We start from the raw sequence: 16519 nt of genomic DNA on the forward strand, positions 1-16519 counted from the left end.
GTCATGTTGCACTTCCGGTCGAGCAGACATTTTTGTCGTTCCGATTGACGGTAAACAGCGCCTCTCACACTTGAGCCGCCCCAACGCGAAGAAAGCTCGTTTTAATCGCTCCCCCGACGAATAACGGTAAGTCAAACCTCCACCCCAACGATTTATTCATACGTTTTTCTTTTCAACGTCGTTGCAGCGTTACCCGTTAAACTCCTCGGAATGTGGAGGCGGGGGATAAAGGGGTGGAGCATATCATGCGGAATTTCACCACCAAACACTGTCATTTGGCCGTCTTTATTTGTGTAAAACTTGTTGACAAATGTCTTGAATTTAAATATTTACAGAATGTATCGAGCTTCGTGTCGTTTTCTTGGTTAATTCCTCGGTCGTGGGGGCGGGGTCGTGTCGGTGCTGCGGATTGTTGTAATCAAATTTATTGGGAACGTTCCCCATATAAAACCCGTTAATCCCCACCAATATTTAGTGAAATTGTTTACAAACACCCTAGAAAAGAAATCGTTGTGTTTTTATTTCTGACAAGGTTTTCCGTTTGTGTTTTTAAGTCAAAGCAGCCAAAATGTTTTACACGTGTGGACCCAATGAAGCCATGGTGGTCTCAGGTAAACTGTGTGATTACTATATTTACATTTTTTAATCTTGTATATAAAATGTTTTTTTCTAACTTCTACCAGATTCTCTTGTTTTTATTCCGTCTTTGCAAACGGGATGTGAATCCAGAATTTGATAATTGTTTTGTTCAGTTTCGCAGTGGGCTGTCATTTTAGTTGCGTGAAAGGAAAAACGGCTTTATATACCACCATTTACGTCACTGTGTCATGTGACTGATTTGAGCGAACACGTGTGCCGTTGACGTTGTGTAACGATCAAGGGCACAGAATAGATTACCAAATTATCCAAAAACTAGATGAAAACAACAATAATAATTGGATCAGAATTAAAAACAGATGACCCAATTAACAGAATCCCCGTTGTGGCATTGAGATAATACATGATTGACATTTGTATCGGATATTAGATTGTTTACTATCATGCACGTGGACGTTTATTCCAGCATAAACCTAAATTTAGCAGGGGGAATCCCGTGTAAAGACATTATGGATTAACAGAGGTATTTTTTTTGTGTATGTGTGTGTGAAAGGTTGCAATTTGAATGCAGCCAGTTCCACATTTGTGAAAGTCATTGTTTGTGTTGTGCGTCCTCCGCTTTGCGTGCAGGCTTTGGCCGCTCTCCTCCTCTGATGATCGCCGGAGGACGAGTGTTTGTCTTCCCATGTATTCAGCAAATCCAGAGGTGATCACACTGGTTTTCTTTTTTTCTTTTTTTTTTTGAGGTTGGGCTGCCCTCGAAATGATGGTCTTGAAAACATCCAGCTCATTGTTGGTACGAGACGAGTGTAAAATGCCGTTCTTGGTCTTGCTGGTCATTACGGGCCTGGGGGAGTGGTTGATAATTGATTTACTTGTCCCTGGCTCTGTCTCTCAGATCCTCTTGTATAATAACTCAAACTTGTTATTACATTTGTGTTTTTTGTTGGCATATACTTACGGTGCAACCCCTCACGGTCAATTTGTTTGAAAATATTTTTTAGCTATCGGCCTATTAAAATAATGGAAACTGGGAAAAAATGTTCCAGAGTCAAATGTTTTGCATCCTAAAATGTTGATTAACTTAAATAATTGTTTTTCATCTGTTCATCCAACAAAACCCATTGAGGCTCTGCTTACCTTTTGAGCTTGAACATTGTAGCGTTTTAGAGCTCGACTTCAAGTTCCACGGTAGTCTGTAAGATCCGGTTCTTGATTTGCCCCTTTTTCCGTTTTAGGATCACGCTGAACACGCTGACGCTAAATGTGAAGAGCGACAAAGTGTACACCCGCCGCGGTGTCCCCGTCTCTGTCACGGGCATCGCTCAGGTAACGTTTGAGAGGCTGGACAACGGGAAATGTTACATTTTAAATGAGATCATGTACAGTGAAAGGGTTTTTAAACATACCTTGATTTGGGGTTGCTCGGTTTCAACTGCTACAGACTGACAAATTAAAATGTTCTCCAAAAAAAAACATTCTACACTGGGAAACCCCACTTTCTGTCTGACCAATCACAGCCAAGAAGAGGCGTGTGTTTTCAATGTCAGCGCTTATCTGAACTCTCATGCCGATGCCGTTTCAAACACACGCTGACAAGTTAGCAACTCGTGGTCCAATGACATCTCGAGATAATGACAATGACGTAACAGTTCGACGGTGCATTTAGAGTTGTGAGGCTGTAGAACTGCACTGCATCATCCTGAAAGCGATTTGATGTGTCTTTCCCTGTGCGGTCATACCTTTTTACCTCGCAGGTGAAGATCCAGGGCCAAAACAAGGAGATGCTAGCCACCGCCTGCCAGATGTTCATGGGCAAGTCGGAGCCCGAGATCGCCCAGATCGCCCTGGAGACGCTGGAGGGCCACCAGAGGGCCATCATCGCTCACCTCACCGTGGAGGTGATGCCGTGATTTCGGATCGTTGGCACCTCGGCCGACCACCCGCTAGGACGAGTGACTAAAATGCGTTCCTCACCTGCCGCAGGAGATCTACCAGGACCGCAAGAAGTTTTCGGAGCAGGTCTTCAAGGTGGCCTCCTCGGACCTGGTCAACATGGGGATTGGAGTGGTCAGCTACACCCTCAAAGATGTCCATGATGATCAGGCAGGCGCTTCAGAGAAACACAGCACGGCAGTCAACTGAGGCACCGCCGCATTAAAAAAAAAAATCACAGATGTCAAACTCGAGTCCGCAAGGGCCACTGCCTGAATGATTTCGATGATTCCCCCTCCTCCAGCATACGCGATTCTAACACTCGGTGGACGTTTTTACATCAATGCAAAGAATTCCACGTGTATTGAATCGGAACAACACTCGATACAAAACGCCACCAACGCATTCGTTTTTTGTGGCGCTAGCATCAACGTTGTCATTGTTATAAGCAACGGATGTTTGAACACAAACGGTGCCGCATCACATGTGGATAGACCAAAGAAAATTGAACATTCGGGTATATATGCCTAATCCTCTTCAAAAATCATGAATACTACTGCAGCTTCCTAAGTCACTTATTTGTGCAATTTGTTTCATGTTTATACTAGACTGCACCCTGGTGGCCAATGTGTCCACACTACCAGCAGCCCGGTTACTGTATGTACTGTAATTTCCAGACTACAAACCACACCTGATTAAAAGCTGCTAAAGCTAAATTTAGCCAGAAAAACGAATTTGTACATCCATGAGCCACTTTGGACCAATGACCGCCAGTCTCCACGTTTTTAAATGGGATATTATCGATATTATCAACCCATGGGTTGCTGCTCTCTGTAAAACAACAATGCCGAATGCAGCTGCAGCTACACCGAAAAAAGTTTCACGCCACACAACGCCAACTTGGCTGTCGGTTCACATTCAAACATGAGATGATACTCCTACGACACAAAATGGACGATATTTCATCACAGGAAAGTGCCTGGCGCCTCGGTACCAATACAGTCGCGCAGCAAGCAGCTGGTGACGTAGTTATCACGGACTGCAGACGTACGACTTTTTAACAATCCGGATGCAAGGATATTTAGTCCCTGTGGACTCTACGTGCATCTTTCTCATCTTTTCATGAAGCTTTTAGTAGCCGTGGCCACTAATGCACTTAAGTGGCCCGTATTGACTCTCTCAACCGCTCTGTACATTAGTGCCGAGTGCTACCATGGCAACCATGCGCCGTCAGACTGATGGATGATTTTAGGGTACCCTGTAATGTCGACTTAAGGCAGCCAAAATATTATGACTAGCTGACAATAATGGCTACAGCGCAGTTGCATACCAAAAAAAATGATTATATTGTTCAGTCAATACATCTCAAGGTGGAATAATCACATCGGGCCGTCTGTCGTGTTTGGTTTAGGACTACCTCCACTCATTGGGCAAGGCCAGGACAGCCCAGGTGCAGAAGGATGCCCGGATCGGAGAGGCTCAGTACAAGCGGGACGCCGTCATCAAAGTGAGAGAGTCGTCGTCTTCCGAGCGAGCAAACCTTCCTACGCTCGACGTCTTCTTCTCGTCCGCGTAGGAGGCCCAGGCCATGCAGGAGAAAGTGTCTGCTCAATACAAGAACGAGATCGACATGGCCAAATCCCAGCGGGACTACGAGCTGAAAAAGTCCGCCTATGACATGGAGGTCAACACTAAGAAGGCCGAGTCGGAAATGGCCTATCAGCTTCAGGTACGTAACTCCCGGCTCGTTTCCCGACGGCGCGGTCATCTCCGAGCTCATCTCCGAGCGGTCGCCGCCGCCGCCGCCGCCCTCTCGTCCTGGCAGGTGGCCAAGACCAAGCAGCGCATCGAGGAGGAGAAGATGCAAGTGCAGGTGGTGGAGCGCAGTCAGCAGATCATGCTGCAGGAGCAGGAGATCATCCGCAAGGAGAGGGAGCTGGAGGCCAAGGTCAAGAAGCCGGCCGAGGCCGAGAAGTATCGTCTGGAAAGGCTGGCCGAGGCCCAGCGGTAAAAGCACCCGACGACTCCCAAACTAGGATTTGCTTTGAGTCATCAAAGTTACGCTTGTTTTTCTTCTGCCGACAGCCTGCAGCTCATCATGGAGGCTGAGGCCGAGGCCGAGTCCATCAGAGTGAGTTTTTTTTGGGTGGGGAATTACCACTCACGGAGAGAAATGCAACTTTGGCCTAGCCTGACGACGATCCGCTTTCTCTTCTGCGCGTGTGTAGATGAAGGGCGAGGCGGAGGCCATCGCCCTGGAGGCCAAAGGCCGCGCCGAGGCTGAGCAGATGTCCAAGAAGGCCGAAGCCTTCAAGCAGTACGGAGAAGGAGCCATGGTGGACATGCTGCTGGAGAAGCTCCCTCTGGTGGGTTCCTCTTTTGCGGCAACACTTAATGCGCGTGTCACGGGCGAACGAAAGGCGCCGGTCCCCGTACGTCCTTGAGCCGGCCGGGGCGGATCTGCGGGCCGGATCTCGCTCCGTTATAGCAGAATGAGGTACCAAACGTGCAGTGCCGGAGTTTCGTTCATTTAGTCTTGAAGCAGCCGGCAACATTGGAATGGTCACCGATGCGCGTTCCCGGGCAGCGCGCCACGTTCATGATGAGCAGAGGCAAAAGGGAAACGTTACCCGTTTGATGGTGGTGACGAGGTGATCGGCTTACCCGATGGACGACCCGATGGGAACGTTCACGTTGGCGCCGGTGGTCGCCACACCTTGATAAGCCTGGACGTCAAGCAGAGAGCTTTCAGATTCCTACTTTTTAACTTTTGTGGCCAACCAGAGTTGAAAAATAAAACTGCTGTCGGGGGGGGGGGGGGGGTAGATAAGAAAATGGACATGGGCATTCATTTTAGGAAGGTGAGCAAATCACTTTTTCCCCCTCTTCACTGCAAACTCTGCCTTGAAAAGCAGACCCGCCACACGTGTCCTGACTTCCTCTCTTTCTCCGCGCGGTGCCGCAGATGGCCGAGGAGATCAGCAAGCCGCTGTCGGCGGCCCAGAAGATCACCATGGTGTCCAGCGGCGGCGCGGACGTCGGCGCCGCCAAGCTGGCCGGCGAGGTCCTGGAGATCATGACCCGCGTGCCCTCGGCTGTGGAGAAGCTCACCGGAGTGGACATCTCCCAGGTACGCTTCGCGAGTCGATCCCCTGCTGGCTCACGTCAGACACGCCCCCGTTACCATCCCGCCCTCGGATTTGATGCGTGACGCCATTCGTCCCGTGGACAGGTTACGGGCCAGTCCCTCCGCGTGCATTAAGATGACATCACGCCTCCTCCCCGGTGCCTTGTTGACCAGTCCTGCGACGTCATCTCCCTTCGTGCATGTGGGCCTCATCCAACCGCGTGTGTCCGTCGTCTCCTCTTCATATCTCTTGACAGGTGCTTTTATGGCCACCGGCGAAGATCCGCTAAGCTGCCGCGGTGGCGCCAGAAAGCCTTTTCGATGCGTTTAAAAGAGTCAATCATATGTTTGTCTATTGGATGAGGCAGCCTCGCTTCATGTCCGCTCTGTTAGTCTGTGAAATCAAGTTAGCGTTTCGCAATGCGCCGCGTCGTTACGCCCGGCTGAGCTCCAAATGCGTCCCAAAGAGTGGCTGGGCCTCACTGAAAAGAATCGTCCTTGTCATTTCACGGTGTAAAATGTCATCCTTGCGAGAGTACGACAAATGGCGACGCGGTTAAAAGGAAAAAAAAAAACGAGAATTTTGCAAAATATAAGGTAACGTTAAGAAAATAACTTCAGCATGTAAAAGTCAGAAAAGTTGGGGAATTTTCTAACTGAGCAGCACGTGATGCGAATCGTTTCAGAATACACAAACACACAGAAGAGAAAGCTGTTGTCGTTATTTTATATTACGGCAATATCGCCAGTTCGGCCAAGGACAAAAGTCAAATCAACATTTCATCGAAAGAAATGACTATCCATATTGCGGAAGTAAAGTCGTTTCAGAGTCTCGGACAATCTTGGATTTGAGTGGGAATTTTCAGTTGGTTGTGTGGGGACTTAGTCACATGATAAAAATAATCCTGTACATGTCGATTTTTCTTCCTCACACAAACTTAAGTTAATGCTCAGCAAAGTATGATTTTTCTTCCCTTCTTAAACGTCACACCTTTTATTCTTTGAAAATCTCAACTCTTAGAAAAGTGGAAAATGACTACCAGTAATTTATTCTTCTAGTTCTAATGCCCCCCTCCATTTCAAAATGGACTCATTTATTCCTTGTTAGTCTTTTACCTTTTTGTATGTATAAATTAACATGTATTCTTAGAAAATTTTAATGTTTTAAAACATTTTGAGGGTCTTGTAAAAAGTCCCTGAGAAATTGCTCATTTATTCACATGACAAGGACCCCCCACCCCACCCCCCACTTTCTTCTCAATGTTGCCCGGCTTCTCTTTAACATGGCGACTGAAGGATTTAATTTGGAGGTTCCATTTGAAAGAAAAGCGGTTGTTGGGAGCGAGACGCCGAGTGTCACCTACTGAAAGCGAAAGAAAGTGTTTTGGAATGTTCATGTACGTCAGTGATACTAACTCGGCCGCGCTACTTTTTTGACTAATCGTCCACGTTTAGAAGGACGCTGTAGGGCTGACTTTGACGTTTTTGTAGTACCATTTGTTTGTTTTTAAGCTTTTGAACACTTTACTAATCACCCAAAGCTGGACGCGTGTTGTCACCGTTAAGTGCCTGCCTGCTTCAACATGGTTCAACTACTCCCGGTCAAACCTCGGCGCTCGTGCGCTCAGCCTGTTACGCGTTAGGGATGAAAAAAAAAATAGAATGAAAATCACCGTATCTCGGAATAGGGGTGGAAAATTTATGGTAAATTTCCATGGGAAGTTAAGATGCTGAAACTTGGCAAGTCGGCATCACTCAAAACTGTTTGCTTGATTCTCGTTAATTCCCATGGAAAGTTTCCAACCGATACAAGCCATAATGCTGCCACTACGGATGCCTCTTTTATTTTCAGCGGAACCCTTATTAAACATCTTCTTGACCAATGGTCTAATTTTTTTGTTCAAGAAGAACAAAGCACGTGTAGCCTTTATGTTAATCTTAAGTGTTGAGCATTTATCTGTATTAAAGTGACAAATAAAGTTTCAATTTAATTTCTGCAGCCTTTGGGTTTATTTTTATTTTTTGAAAAGTGATTAACTTTATTGAAACATCTACAAAAATAAACGGCACAAATGGATGACAACGGCATCAAGGTAGCAAGCGTTTCTACAGAAATACAGAAGGCTCCAAAAGGAGAGAGTTTTCTGTATTAGTACAGGAAAAATACAAGATTTGTATTGAAAATATGTACAAACTAAACAAAGCACGTACTATAAAAATACAGGTTTAGTTGAACTACAGTGTATCAAAAGAGACTCCAACGGCACCGCGGCCGTTTGCAATTGGTAAACAACCATACCCCCCCCCCCCACACACACACACACACAAGAAAGCATTTATTCGATATCTCGTTGACAACTGCATGCTACTAGTGAAGCGCTAGAAGTCAACCGGTGTCCATTTTTTGCCTGACGAGTAAAACTGAAGTTGTCCTACTCGTCTGCGGAACTGTCATACAGTAGCTGAAGGCAGTACAGTGGTGCCTTGAGATACGAGCCGTCATTCGGACATTTGCTTTCAGTTGCAAGCGCCAACTTAAGTTACTTCACAATAAGCGACAGTTTGACAAAAACGGAACCATCCTTCCTTCAAGCAAACGGTTTTAACGCCCATCCCGGTTGAAGTATACTGTCAAACCAAACAAACAAAGTGAATTACCGGTACACTTTGTGTATTTCAAACAGACTAGTATTGCTTTTGCAAAGCCCAATTAGCTTAATGTTACAAGATTGAAGCGAAAAGTCACCATAGTCGCAGTTTTTAAGTGATATTTGAACAAGGTCATATTTTTTATGCTTTAAAAAAAGGACTCATAGGAGTGAAAGAAGAAGTACTTTGTGTCTGCATGATTGCAGACACAAATGGAGAAAGTTTGGGGTAAGGTTCACCAGGTTTAAAAAAAATAATAATAATAAATACGTTTCGTGGCGAGTTGGAGGCCATTCAAGGCAGGGCGCGCCCTGGAATTGAACCCAAGGCAGCTATGTGAACCACTACACTGTCCACTGTACACCACGGGTCCTGTTGAGTGCGGTAGGAGAATGAGGAGTCTTCCCCTTTGAGCCTGGATCGTATGCCATTGGCCAATATATGAATCGCTCCACTGACAAATGTTGCAGGGGGAGCCGGTTCCCATTCCCAGTTCACGAAGGACACCAGGCGGGCTGCCCCTCTGGACTCCACTGCCATCAACCAAGAATTGAGGCTTGGCCGACATAATGAAAGGCAGCTATGTGAATCACTGTAATGGTTATTTACTATTTGGCTTCTGCTGTTCAGGATTGTTTGAAGGAGCTCGAGCCTGTCCCGACTGATTTGGGGATGAGCGAGTGGAAAATCAGTAAACCACTACAACAGCCATTTGTTTTCTATCCCGCATGTCCACTTCACTGTTGCAGGACGTGCGAGTACAGCACTGAGCGGTAGACCAAGAACTGAATCCAAAGCAGCTACGCGAAGGAAGGAAAGATGGTTCTGTGTGCCGGAGCTCATCCTTTTATCGTCTCCCATCTACAGATGAGAGAGCAGGTAGAAGTATTTTGGGGAAGTGAGGCAGGGCTTTCCAATCTCATTTCATGGAGATGTCTACTCAAAATAACAGCACGTCTTTGGAGCGAGTAATAAATGAACCGTCTTTGTGGGTGATTTATTACTATTTCCTATCATACGGGATACAGTATGTTTCTAAGACCCAACCATGGTCAGCTTTGCATCTCTGTGAACCACTACATCCACGCACCTTCTTCCTACACAGCTTTTCTTGTATGGGGTTGCAAAGTGGGAAGGCGAGATGATTAAAGTCAACTATGCGAACCACTACACAGACAGTTCAGAGGCGCTGAAGCCGTCAAATCTTCAGATGCTGGTGAAGCTGCATCAACTTCCTCTTATGTCATTTCCTGTCCTTGTAAAAAAAAGAAGAAAAGGCTCCTAATGCAGATTGCACCCGCCACCACTACACTACACAAGCTTCAGTTACTCGGCCTCATAGCTACACCGATCAAGCTTCAGTTACTGTGGCTTTAGGGGGTGTGGGGAAAAAACTGAACCAGCAGCGTCTCCAGCAGCCCCGTCCACCCAAAAAGTACAAAAGATTGTAGTAGGGGGGAAAGAAAAAATCCGGAACGACCGAGGCGGGCCGTTGAAGCGCTGCGCGGCCTTACACCATGTTCATAGCGTCCTCGGCGAGGAAGGCGTGGATGTGGCCGAAGGACGGTCGCAGCTTGCAGTCTCGGTTCCAGCAGCTCAACATGAGCTCGTAGAGACCCTGAGGGCACACGGCGGGCTTGCCCAGGTACACCTGCCGAGGGAGGGGGAGGGGTGCAAGTTAGGGGAGGGGCTTGCGTGGAGGCTACAGAATTGTCCAAAATAGCCAGCGCTACCTGTCTGCCCTGGTCTCGGAAGAACTCTCCGGCGTTGTCGATGACTTGCTCGTCCGTCAGGTTGGAGTACGGCTGCTCCTGGCATACGCTCAGCATCTCCCACAGGGTCACGCCGAAAGCCCACACGTCGCTGGCCGTGGTGAATTTACCCTGTCCAAAAAAAAAACATTTTTTTTAAAGTCTGTTTATGACCCGCCGCGCACCGAATGCTGTGTGCAAGGTTCGTCAACTAGTTTTTGTGTGTCAACTAATCAGCTAATATCAACTAATTAGCACTTGTGGACCAAAATTAGGCCTCCTTGATCCATGTTTTTGTCACGATACTACTCTCAGCTCATCATCAGGGCACTAAGATTTGTCCTTCTATACACAAGGATAAGGAACGTGCACCATTCAGTTTATTGCTGAAAAGGTTCAAGCAATGCAACAGAGATGCTAATTTATGCTAGCATTAAGCTAGCGGGCTAAGGCCACCAGAGGGCGCTCCCAATTGTGGTCATCTCACCATGAGGATGCACTCCCAGGCCATCCAGCGGATGGGCAGCACGGCTCGGCCTTGGATCCTGTAGTAGTCCCCGGCGTACAGATTCCTGCTCATGCCGAAGTCGGCGATCTTGATGTGGCGCTCTCCGCCAGGGTCCTCGCCGCCACCACCGCCCACCAGGCAGTTGCGCGTGGCCAGGTCGCGGTGCACGAAGTTGAGCGAGGAGAGAAACTTCATTCCCGAGGCGATCTGGCTGGCCATGGAGATGAGGGCCGGGTAGCTGCCGGAAAAAAAGTTTGCTTGCATTATTCTCGTCATCTCATTGAGGACTTCTGTGTTTTTATGCCGCTCTTGTTTGGTGGAATTTGGGGACGTTGTCGACGTGAATGCTTAAAAGACAGCGAGTCAAAGTGTTTTGAATAGAGTGAGTGTAAACCTAAAATATCATGGCATTATCTTGATGTAGAATAAAATGCATTGAAAGATGGCGTTGAACTAATAATCTCAATCTTAACGGGGAAGGGGGGGGGGGTGGGGGGGGTTCCAATGAATGTTATTTTTTTCCCCCCCCAAAATCGGTCACCCTAACTTGAATGTTTGTGTCACCTGATTGTGGGCGTGGTGTGCGAAGGCCCGCTCTTGTCCAGCAGAACTCGGTGGGACAGGTACTGGTTGAGGTCGCCGCATTCCATGTACTCGGTGACCATGCAGAGGGGGTCGCTGCTCACGCACACGCCCAGCAGACGGATGATGTTGGGGTCCTTCAGGCGGGAGAGGATCTTCACCTCCTTCAGGAAGTCGTTCCTAACGAGCAATACAAACCAAAAAAAAAAAACATTCAGGTATACGATTACAGACAGGAGGAGGATGCTCATCTCAGCTTTCAAAAGAAAAGGGAACTCTTTTTCGAATCTTTCTTTTGAATGATGTCATTAAAGCGCGGATTGTCGACATTTCATGGAAACATCCTTTGGAGGGTACAAAAATAAAGGTTGACCGACCTAAAAAGAAACATGATTCACAGTGGAAAATGAAATGCAGTAAGAACACGATTCAATACAATGTAAACAATTCAAAAAATAATAATTTCAAATCTGCCTAAACTGAAGGACGCCAACCTGGCATTTTTGGAAGCATCAGGCCGCAGTATCTTGACAGCCACCAGCAGAGGGCGACCTTTCCTCACATTGAAGGGGAACTCCAGGTTGGGAAGGTCCTGAGGGTTTTCAATCTCGCACAGGTGCACCTTTCGCGAGAACAACGGAGACACTGTTGAGCCACCTGTTGCGACACCGACAGACTCCTCCGAAAAATCCGCCCGCTCTCTCATCGCTTGTCGGCGCTCCGCTGGCACATTCGCAGCAAAGTTCAAAGTGAGGGCAGAAGCTACTCAGCAAGGCAAAGGTCAGATACTTGAAGACTTTTACTTGAGTAATCTTCTCCACAGTGACTAACTTGTACTTCAGCAAATATTACAAGCATTTTTTTTCCCAGCAATTTCTTGCATTGGCTGAACAATAGTTGTAATTGTCAATGTATATACCCGGGTACACATCCTTTTTTTTTTTTTAAGCATTATGAGATTTTAAAAAAACTAGGTCCTTTTATTAATAATAAATATAGAAATATTATACCCGGTACACATCCTCATTTTTTTAAAGCATTATGAGATTAAAAAAAAAAAGGTAATTTAATTAATACGAAATAGATATAAATATGAATCAGACTTTTATTCAGCCAAATATGGGAATTGGCATCTGCCCCCCCCCCACCCCCACAATTTTTTTTTTTAAACTTGTCCGGGCCCGAAGCCTTATGCTACGTTCACGTTGGCAGAGGCTTACCTCTCCAAACTGTCCTTCCCCGAGCTTCTCCTTGAAGACAAGACACTGGCGCTGCAGCTCGGGCAAGGGGCCGGCGTCGGCGCCCGGGCTGGACGGGGCCAGGGCGGGCACGGCGTACATGTTGTTGCCGCTGACGCCCTGCAGGCTCACAATGTCGGCCTCGGCGTAGTGCGGCACGCTGGGAGGCAGCGGGGGAGACACGGGCGGCGACAGGGCCGGGTACGGCGGCGAGCCCGGGTAGGGCGGAGGCTCATCCTGCGCCGGGGGGAATCCCTTCTCCGGGGCCGGCTCCAGGCCGCACGCTGGGGAAGAGGCGGACGTTGAGGGTGAAATGCGAAGGAACCGAGCGGATAGGACACGTCGGCTGCTCCGCCGAGGAGGCGCGCGAGATGGTGACGCATGTTTTGAGAAAAGAGAACAAACATGCGTGGCGACAGGAGAAGTCCGGAATGCCAAACCAATCACCAAGATGAAAAACACTTCAGGATTTGGAAAGAGAGTGACACTCGGCAAAATGTTTTGTCTGGGTGTGCCCCACCTCTTGCTGGGACGGACGGGCCCCGGGTCACCAGCGACCCCGGTAAACAAACACAGCAGGCCTCAGTTGGCGTGTCCTTTTACCCCACGGTGACAGCTCGTGCCGCTAGATGGTAGTGTGTAACTTCACTTGGAGTGAAAATGCAAAATGGAATAAATGTGACCGCTAATTGATCATCCATGTTCATGTGAGGAAGAAATGATGCAAAAAAATAGATAAAATAAAATAATATATTGAGGTAACATTTTAAAAAAATATATATCATAGTAATCCCTCAAGGGATGTGGCGCAGCACATATTTATATATTTTAAACATTAAAAAAAAAAAAAATCACACATAAATAGAATGGAAAAAACCCAAAGTCTCATAACCCTGCTCCATATATCCATGTTGGTATTATACGGCCCCGAGGTGGCCAAGACGCCCACAAAAGAGAGAGCAGCACCAATGTCCATTGAATCAAAGCAAAAAAAAAAATGGTTTTATTCTATTTAATAATGCCATTACGATACGGTTCCATAAAGTACAATATGATCGCGTTATTTTTCTTGATAAGGATTTTTTTTTTTCCCCAGCTCTGCTGAAACTACAAAGTAATAAAAAGGCACAAAAACCTGCTGCCGGCAATAAAAATGCTGCCGGATGAGCGCTAGCATGGATTAACGGGATATTGAAAGGTTCCTGAGAAGAAAGTTACCAAAGGCATCCGGCTCGGAACGTCAGACCTTGTCTTATTCGCAAATGAATGAATGAATGACCCACCACACAAGGCAAGAGTTAAAAAGGCAGTGAAGTCAGTCTCATGCATGACTAGAAGAAGAGCGACTACTGACTACACTATATTACTCCACCCGACCCTGACGGGCGACGGCGACCAAAGTAAGAGGAGACCCGATAGGGTTTTGGGGCACGGGGGGTGCAGAGGGAGGGGGGGGGGGGGTCACTTTTTGGGCTGTGGTCGGCCCAGTCCGAGGTGTCTTACCATGGGGCACATTGAGACTCTTTTCCTGAGCCTGACAGGTGCTGGGCCTCGAGCCTTTCCTGTGATCTGACAGGAGCAGGTGATAGGCCGGGTTGTTTAACAGCAAGGCTGGGAGAGCACAAACGGACACAATACACACACACAGATACACACACACACACCAACACACACACACCATCGACACAAGACGAGGTGGGCCACCGCATAAAGTAGACAGAACAAAACAAAATAAGGTCCTGTTAGCATGTGGCGACTGATCAAACAAGAGGATGGGATGCAAGGTGGAGCACACGGCAAGCACGGGCGACGGCCAAGGCGGGTGAGCGCAAAAACAAGGCCGATGGGCTGAAAGCATCTTTTGGAGTCGAGTTATTCCAAAGCGGAGGGGATCTGGCGGAGACGGACGGCATGCCAACCTCCTGTGGTGCACAACAACTGCAAGCGTAACCCCCACCCCCCCACCCCCACCCCTGCTTTTCCCTTCTTTCCTCACTCTGCCTTCCTCCTTTTTTTTTTCTCTCTCCTCGGAACAAAAGCGGTTTCCCGCCCCTCTTGTGCGCGTGCGTCGAACCCACCTGTGCTGTCGCGGCGGTCCCGCGGGTGCAGCAAGGCGCTGGGCTCCTGGTACTCGCTTTCAGCCTCCCGCTCGGGGTCATCGGGGAAGGTGTGTATGCGCTGGTAGCGGCTGGAGTAGCTGTGCGTGTTGTTGATGACCACGTTGTCGGAGGGAACCGACAGGTGCACGCGCAGCTCCTCGCTCGACAGGCCGCCCTGAGCCTGCGGAAAACGGGGATGAATTCTCTCGTCGTCATTTGAATGACCGCGCGAGAGCTACGAGGTAAAGCTCACCCGCCGACGCTCTCCCTTATTTGCTGGAAAAAAAAACTCATGTCATGTAAAAATAGTGCTTGGGTGCCATCTGGTGGCATCTTGGTAGATAAAGAGCGAAGTTTGTGACGAATCGAAAAAGGCAATGACAACGGGCGGCCAATTTGACACTTGCATTCTTGCGAATGTGCCAATGTGAATTATGTGCCTTGGCTCAATAAAGGTTGGCTAACACCGTTCTCGTCTTTGGTTCTAATAGTTTTGCAATTTCCATTATTGTTACTTTTATTCAATTTTGCCTTTTTTTTTTTGTAATTCAGCGAGTCGTAACTAGTTGCATTAGTCAATCTTGCAATTGACAAAAATAAAAAATCTAAAACTAATAAAAAAAAAACAAAACGAAGCATTAAAACCCTGGAGAGCCCACGGGGTCAAATTTGGCCCTCATCCTAAATTAGGATTGAAGCACTAAATATTTGAAAAAACATATTTTGGTGTTCAGTGAACATACAGCGGTCATTTCATGTAAAATTCTTCATTTTCCAAAGAAGAAAAGGGTTCTTGGGTTCTCCAGGGTTAAAAAACAAAAACTGATAGAACAAACTTGCCCTAGAAAAAGAATTAAAAAAAAAAAACTAAATTCAAAACTAACCGCAATGAAAAATGCCAACGTATTCTAACCTTACTAACACAACTCCTGAAATCAAAGTGGTGCGCGTAACGAGACAATGTTGTGCGGGTATGGAAAACGCACTCTCCATTCCACCTCGTCGGCTCACGAGTCGGCGCAAAAAAAGCCAATTCCCCAAGCGTCGGCCCGACTCGCGCCGTTGCCAAACGCGCCTCGGCCTCGGCGACGTGGCAAAGCCACGCCGGCGCGGGCGCTCGGAAGCTCACCTTCCCCAGCAACTTCTTCCAGTACTGCCGCCACAGAATGACGGCGATGACGGCCAGCAGCAGCAGGATGATGCCCACCAGGCAGCCGATCAGGATGGCCGTGTTGCTGCCGTCGTCCTTGGCCACCGGAAGCCCCGCCCTCGGAGACACGGCGGCAAACTCCGAACCTGCGACGGAGGGCGCCAGCAAGCGGGTGAGCGGGCCTCCGGTCGGGATGCGCGCAGTGTAACGTTTCCGACGGCACGCGGTCAGCTCAGACGTGACCGGGGGTGACCGATTCATACCACGCAGGCCTCCGCTCGGAGAAAAGAATGTGAAAATTCCGACGCTCCTTTTCTACACACAATGTATCAAACTCGAAGGTCATACAATCCCCTTTGAAGGTCGTATGAGGCATGCAGGCGTGCAAGAACAAACACCAGCGCCAAGAATGACAACCCCCCCCCCCCCCACACACACACACATCGGCCTGTCAGCACAATCTCTGTAGTAAATCCTCAGATTACTACCCCCCCCCCCCCCCCACCCCCGAATATGTGAGCAAATCATGCCACAGAGTCTACTTCCATCTTAGTTTTTAGACTTTTCCAGACTTCAATCCGGCCAGGTCATGCGCACAAAACACCAGAGGAAGCCATTTTGTTATTGTCCATGAACATGTTGCCCGTTACCGTTTTTTTTCCTGGACACACCAAAACCTCTAAAGTCGGAATGAAAGCATCAAAAAAAAAAAAAAGTCCCGACAATGAGGGAAATGATCAGGAGATGCTGGGACGATTGTCCGCTCGGCTGTTGGTCTTTAAATCGTGACATTTATTCATGAATTCTCAAGCGTTGCGGGAAATATTATCTGTTGCTTGGGAACTCATTTGACGGCGCTTCACGGTGCGACCCGAAGCCGACT

At 47.8% G+C, this 16519-nt stretch overlaps 2 protein-coding genes across 2 annotated transcripts in view; one reads left to right on the plus strand and one right to left on the minus strand.

The window, feature by feature from the left end:
* Window positions 1-7650, plus strand: flot1b (flotillin 1b). Its single transcript, XM_086113046.1, has 13 exons — window positions 1-126; window positions 555-611; window positions 1228-1303; window positions 1836-1926; window positions 2355-2498; window positions 2584-2703; window positions 3944-4039; window positions 4109-4261; window positions 4358-4539; window positions 4618-4663; window positions 4761-4898; window positions 5498-5662; window positions 5765-7650. The coding sequence occupies exons 2-13, from the start codon at window positions 569-571 to the stop codon at window positions 5792-5794; spliced, it is 1284 nt and encodes a 427-aa protein (XP_085969172.1). The 5' UTR covers window positions 1-126; window positions 555-568; the 3' UTR covers window positions 5795-7650.
* ddr1 (discoidin domain receptor tyrosine kinase 1) overlaps window positions 7646-16519 on the minus strand; it is a 27562-nt gene continuing 18688 nt past the window's right edge. The window contains exons 12-20 of the mRNA XM_086113044.1: window positions 15616-15782; window positions 14466-14667; window positions 13891-13998; window positions 12370-12671; window positions 11644-11771; window positions 11132-11329; window positions 10547-10805; window positions 10042-10191; window positions 7646-9959 (exon numbers count right to left, since the gene is read on the minus strand). Of these exons, the coding sequence (XP_085969170.1) occupies window positions 9819-9959; window positions 10042-10191; window positions 10547-10805; window positions 11132-11329; window positions 11644-11771; window positions 12370-12671; window positions 13891-13998; window positions 14466-14667; window positions 15616-15782 (1655 nt within the window). The 3' untranslated portion in view covers window positions 7646-9818. The remainder of the gene's footprint in view (window positions 9960-10041; window positions 10192-10546; window positions 10806-11131; window positions 11330-11643; window positions 11772-12369; window positions 12672-13890; window positions 13999-14465; window positions 14668-15615; window positions 15783-16519) is intronic.

This window comes from Hippocampus guttulatus, chromosome 6, assembly GCF_054856545.1.
Source record: "Hippocampus guttulatus isolate MCC_2025c chromosome 6, RoL_Hgut_1.0, whole genome shotgun sequence".
In the NCBI taxonomy this organism is placed as follows: domain Eukaryota; kingdom Metazoa; phylum Chordata; class Actinopteri; order Syngnathiformes; family Syngnathidae; genus Hippocampus; species Hippocampus guttulatus.

Bases quoted from the DNA above. Each gene is read 5' to 3' on its own strand.
- flot1b (XM_086113046.1), top strand. From the start codon at position 569: ATGTTTTACACGTGTGGACCCAATGAAGCCATGGTGGTCTCAG. The intron at 2,499-2,583 runs GTGATGCCGTGA...CACCTGCCGCAG, and splicing joins TCGCTCACCTCACCGTGGAG to GAGATCTACCAGGACCGCAA. The intron at 4,664-4,760 runs GTGAGTTTTTTT...GCGCGTGTGTAG, and splicing joins CCGAGGCCGAGTCCATCAGA to ATGAAGGGCGAGGCGGAGGC.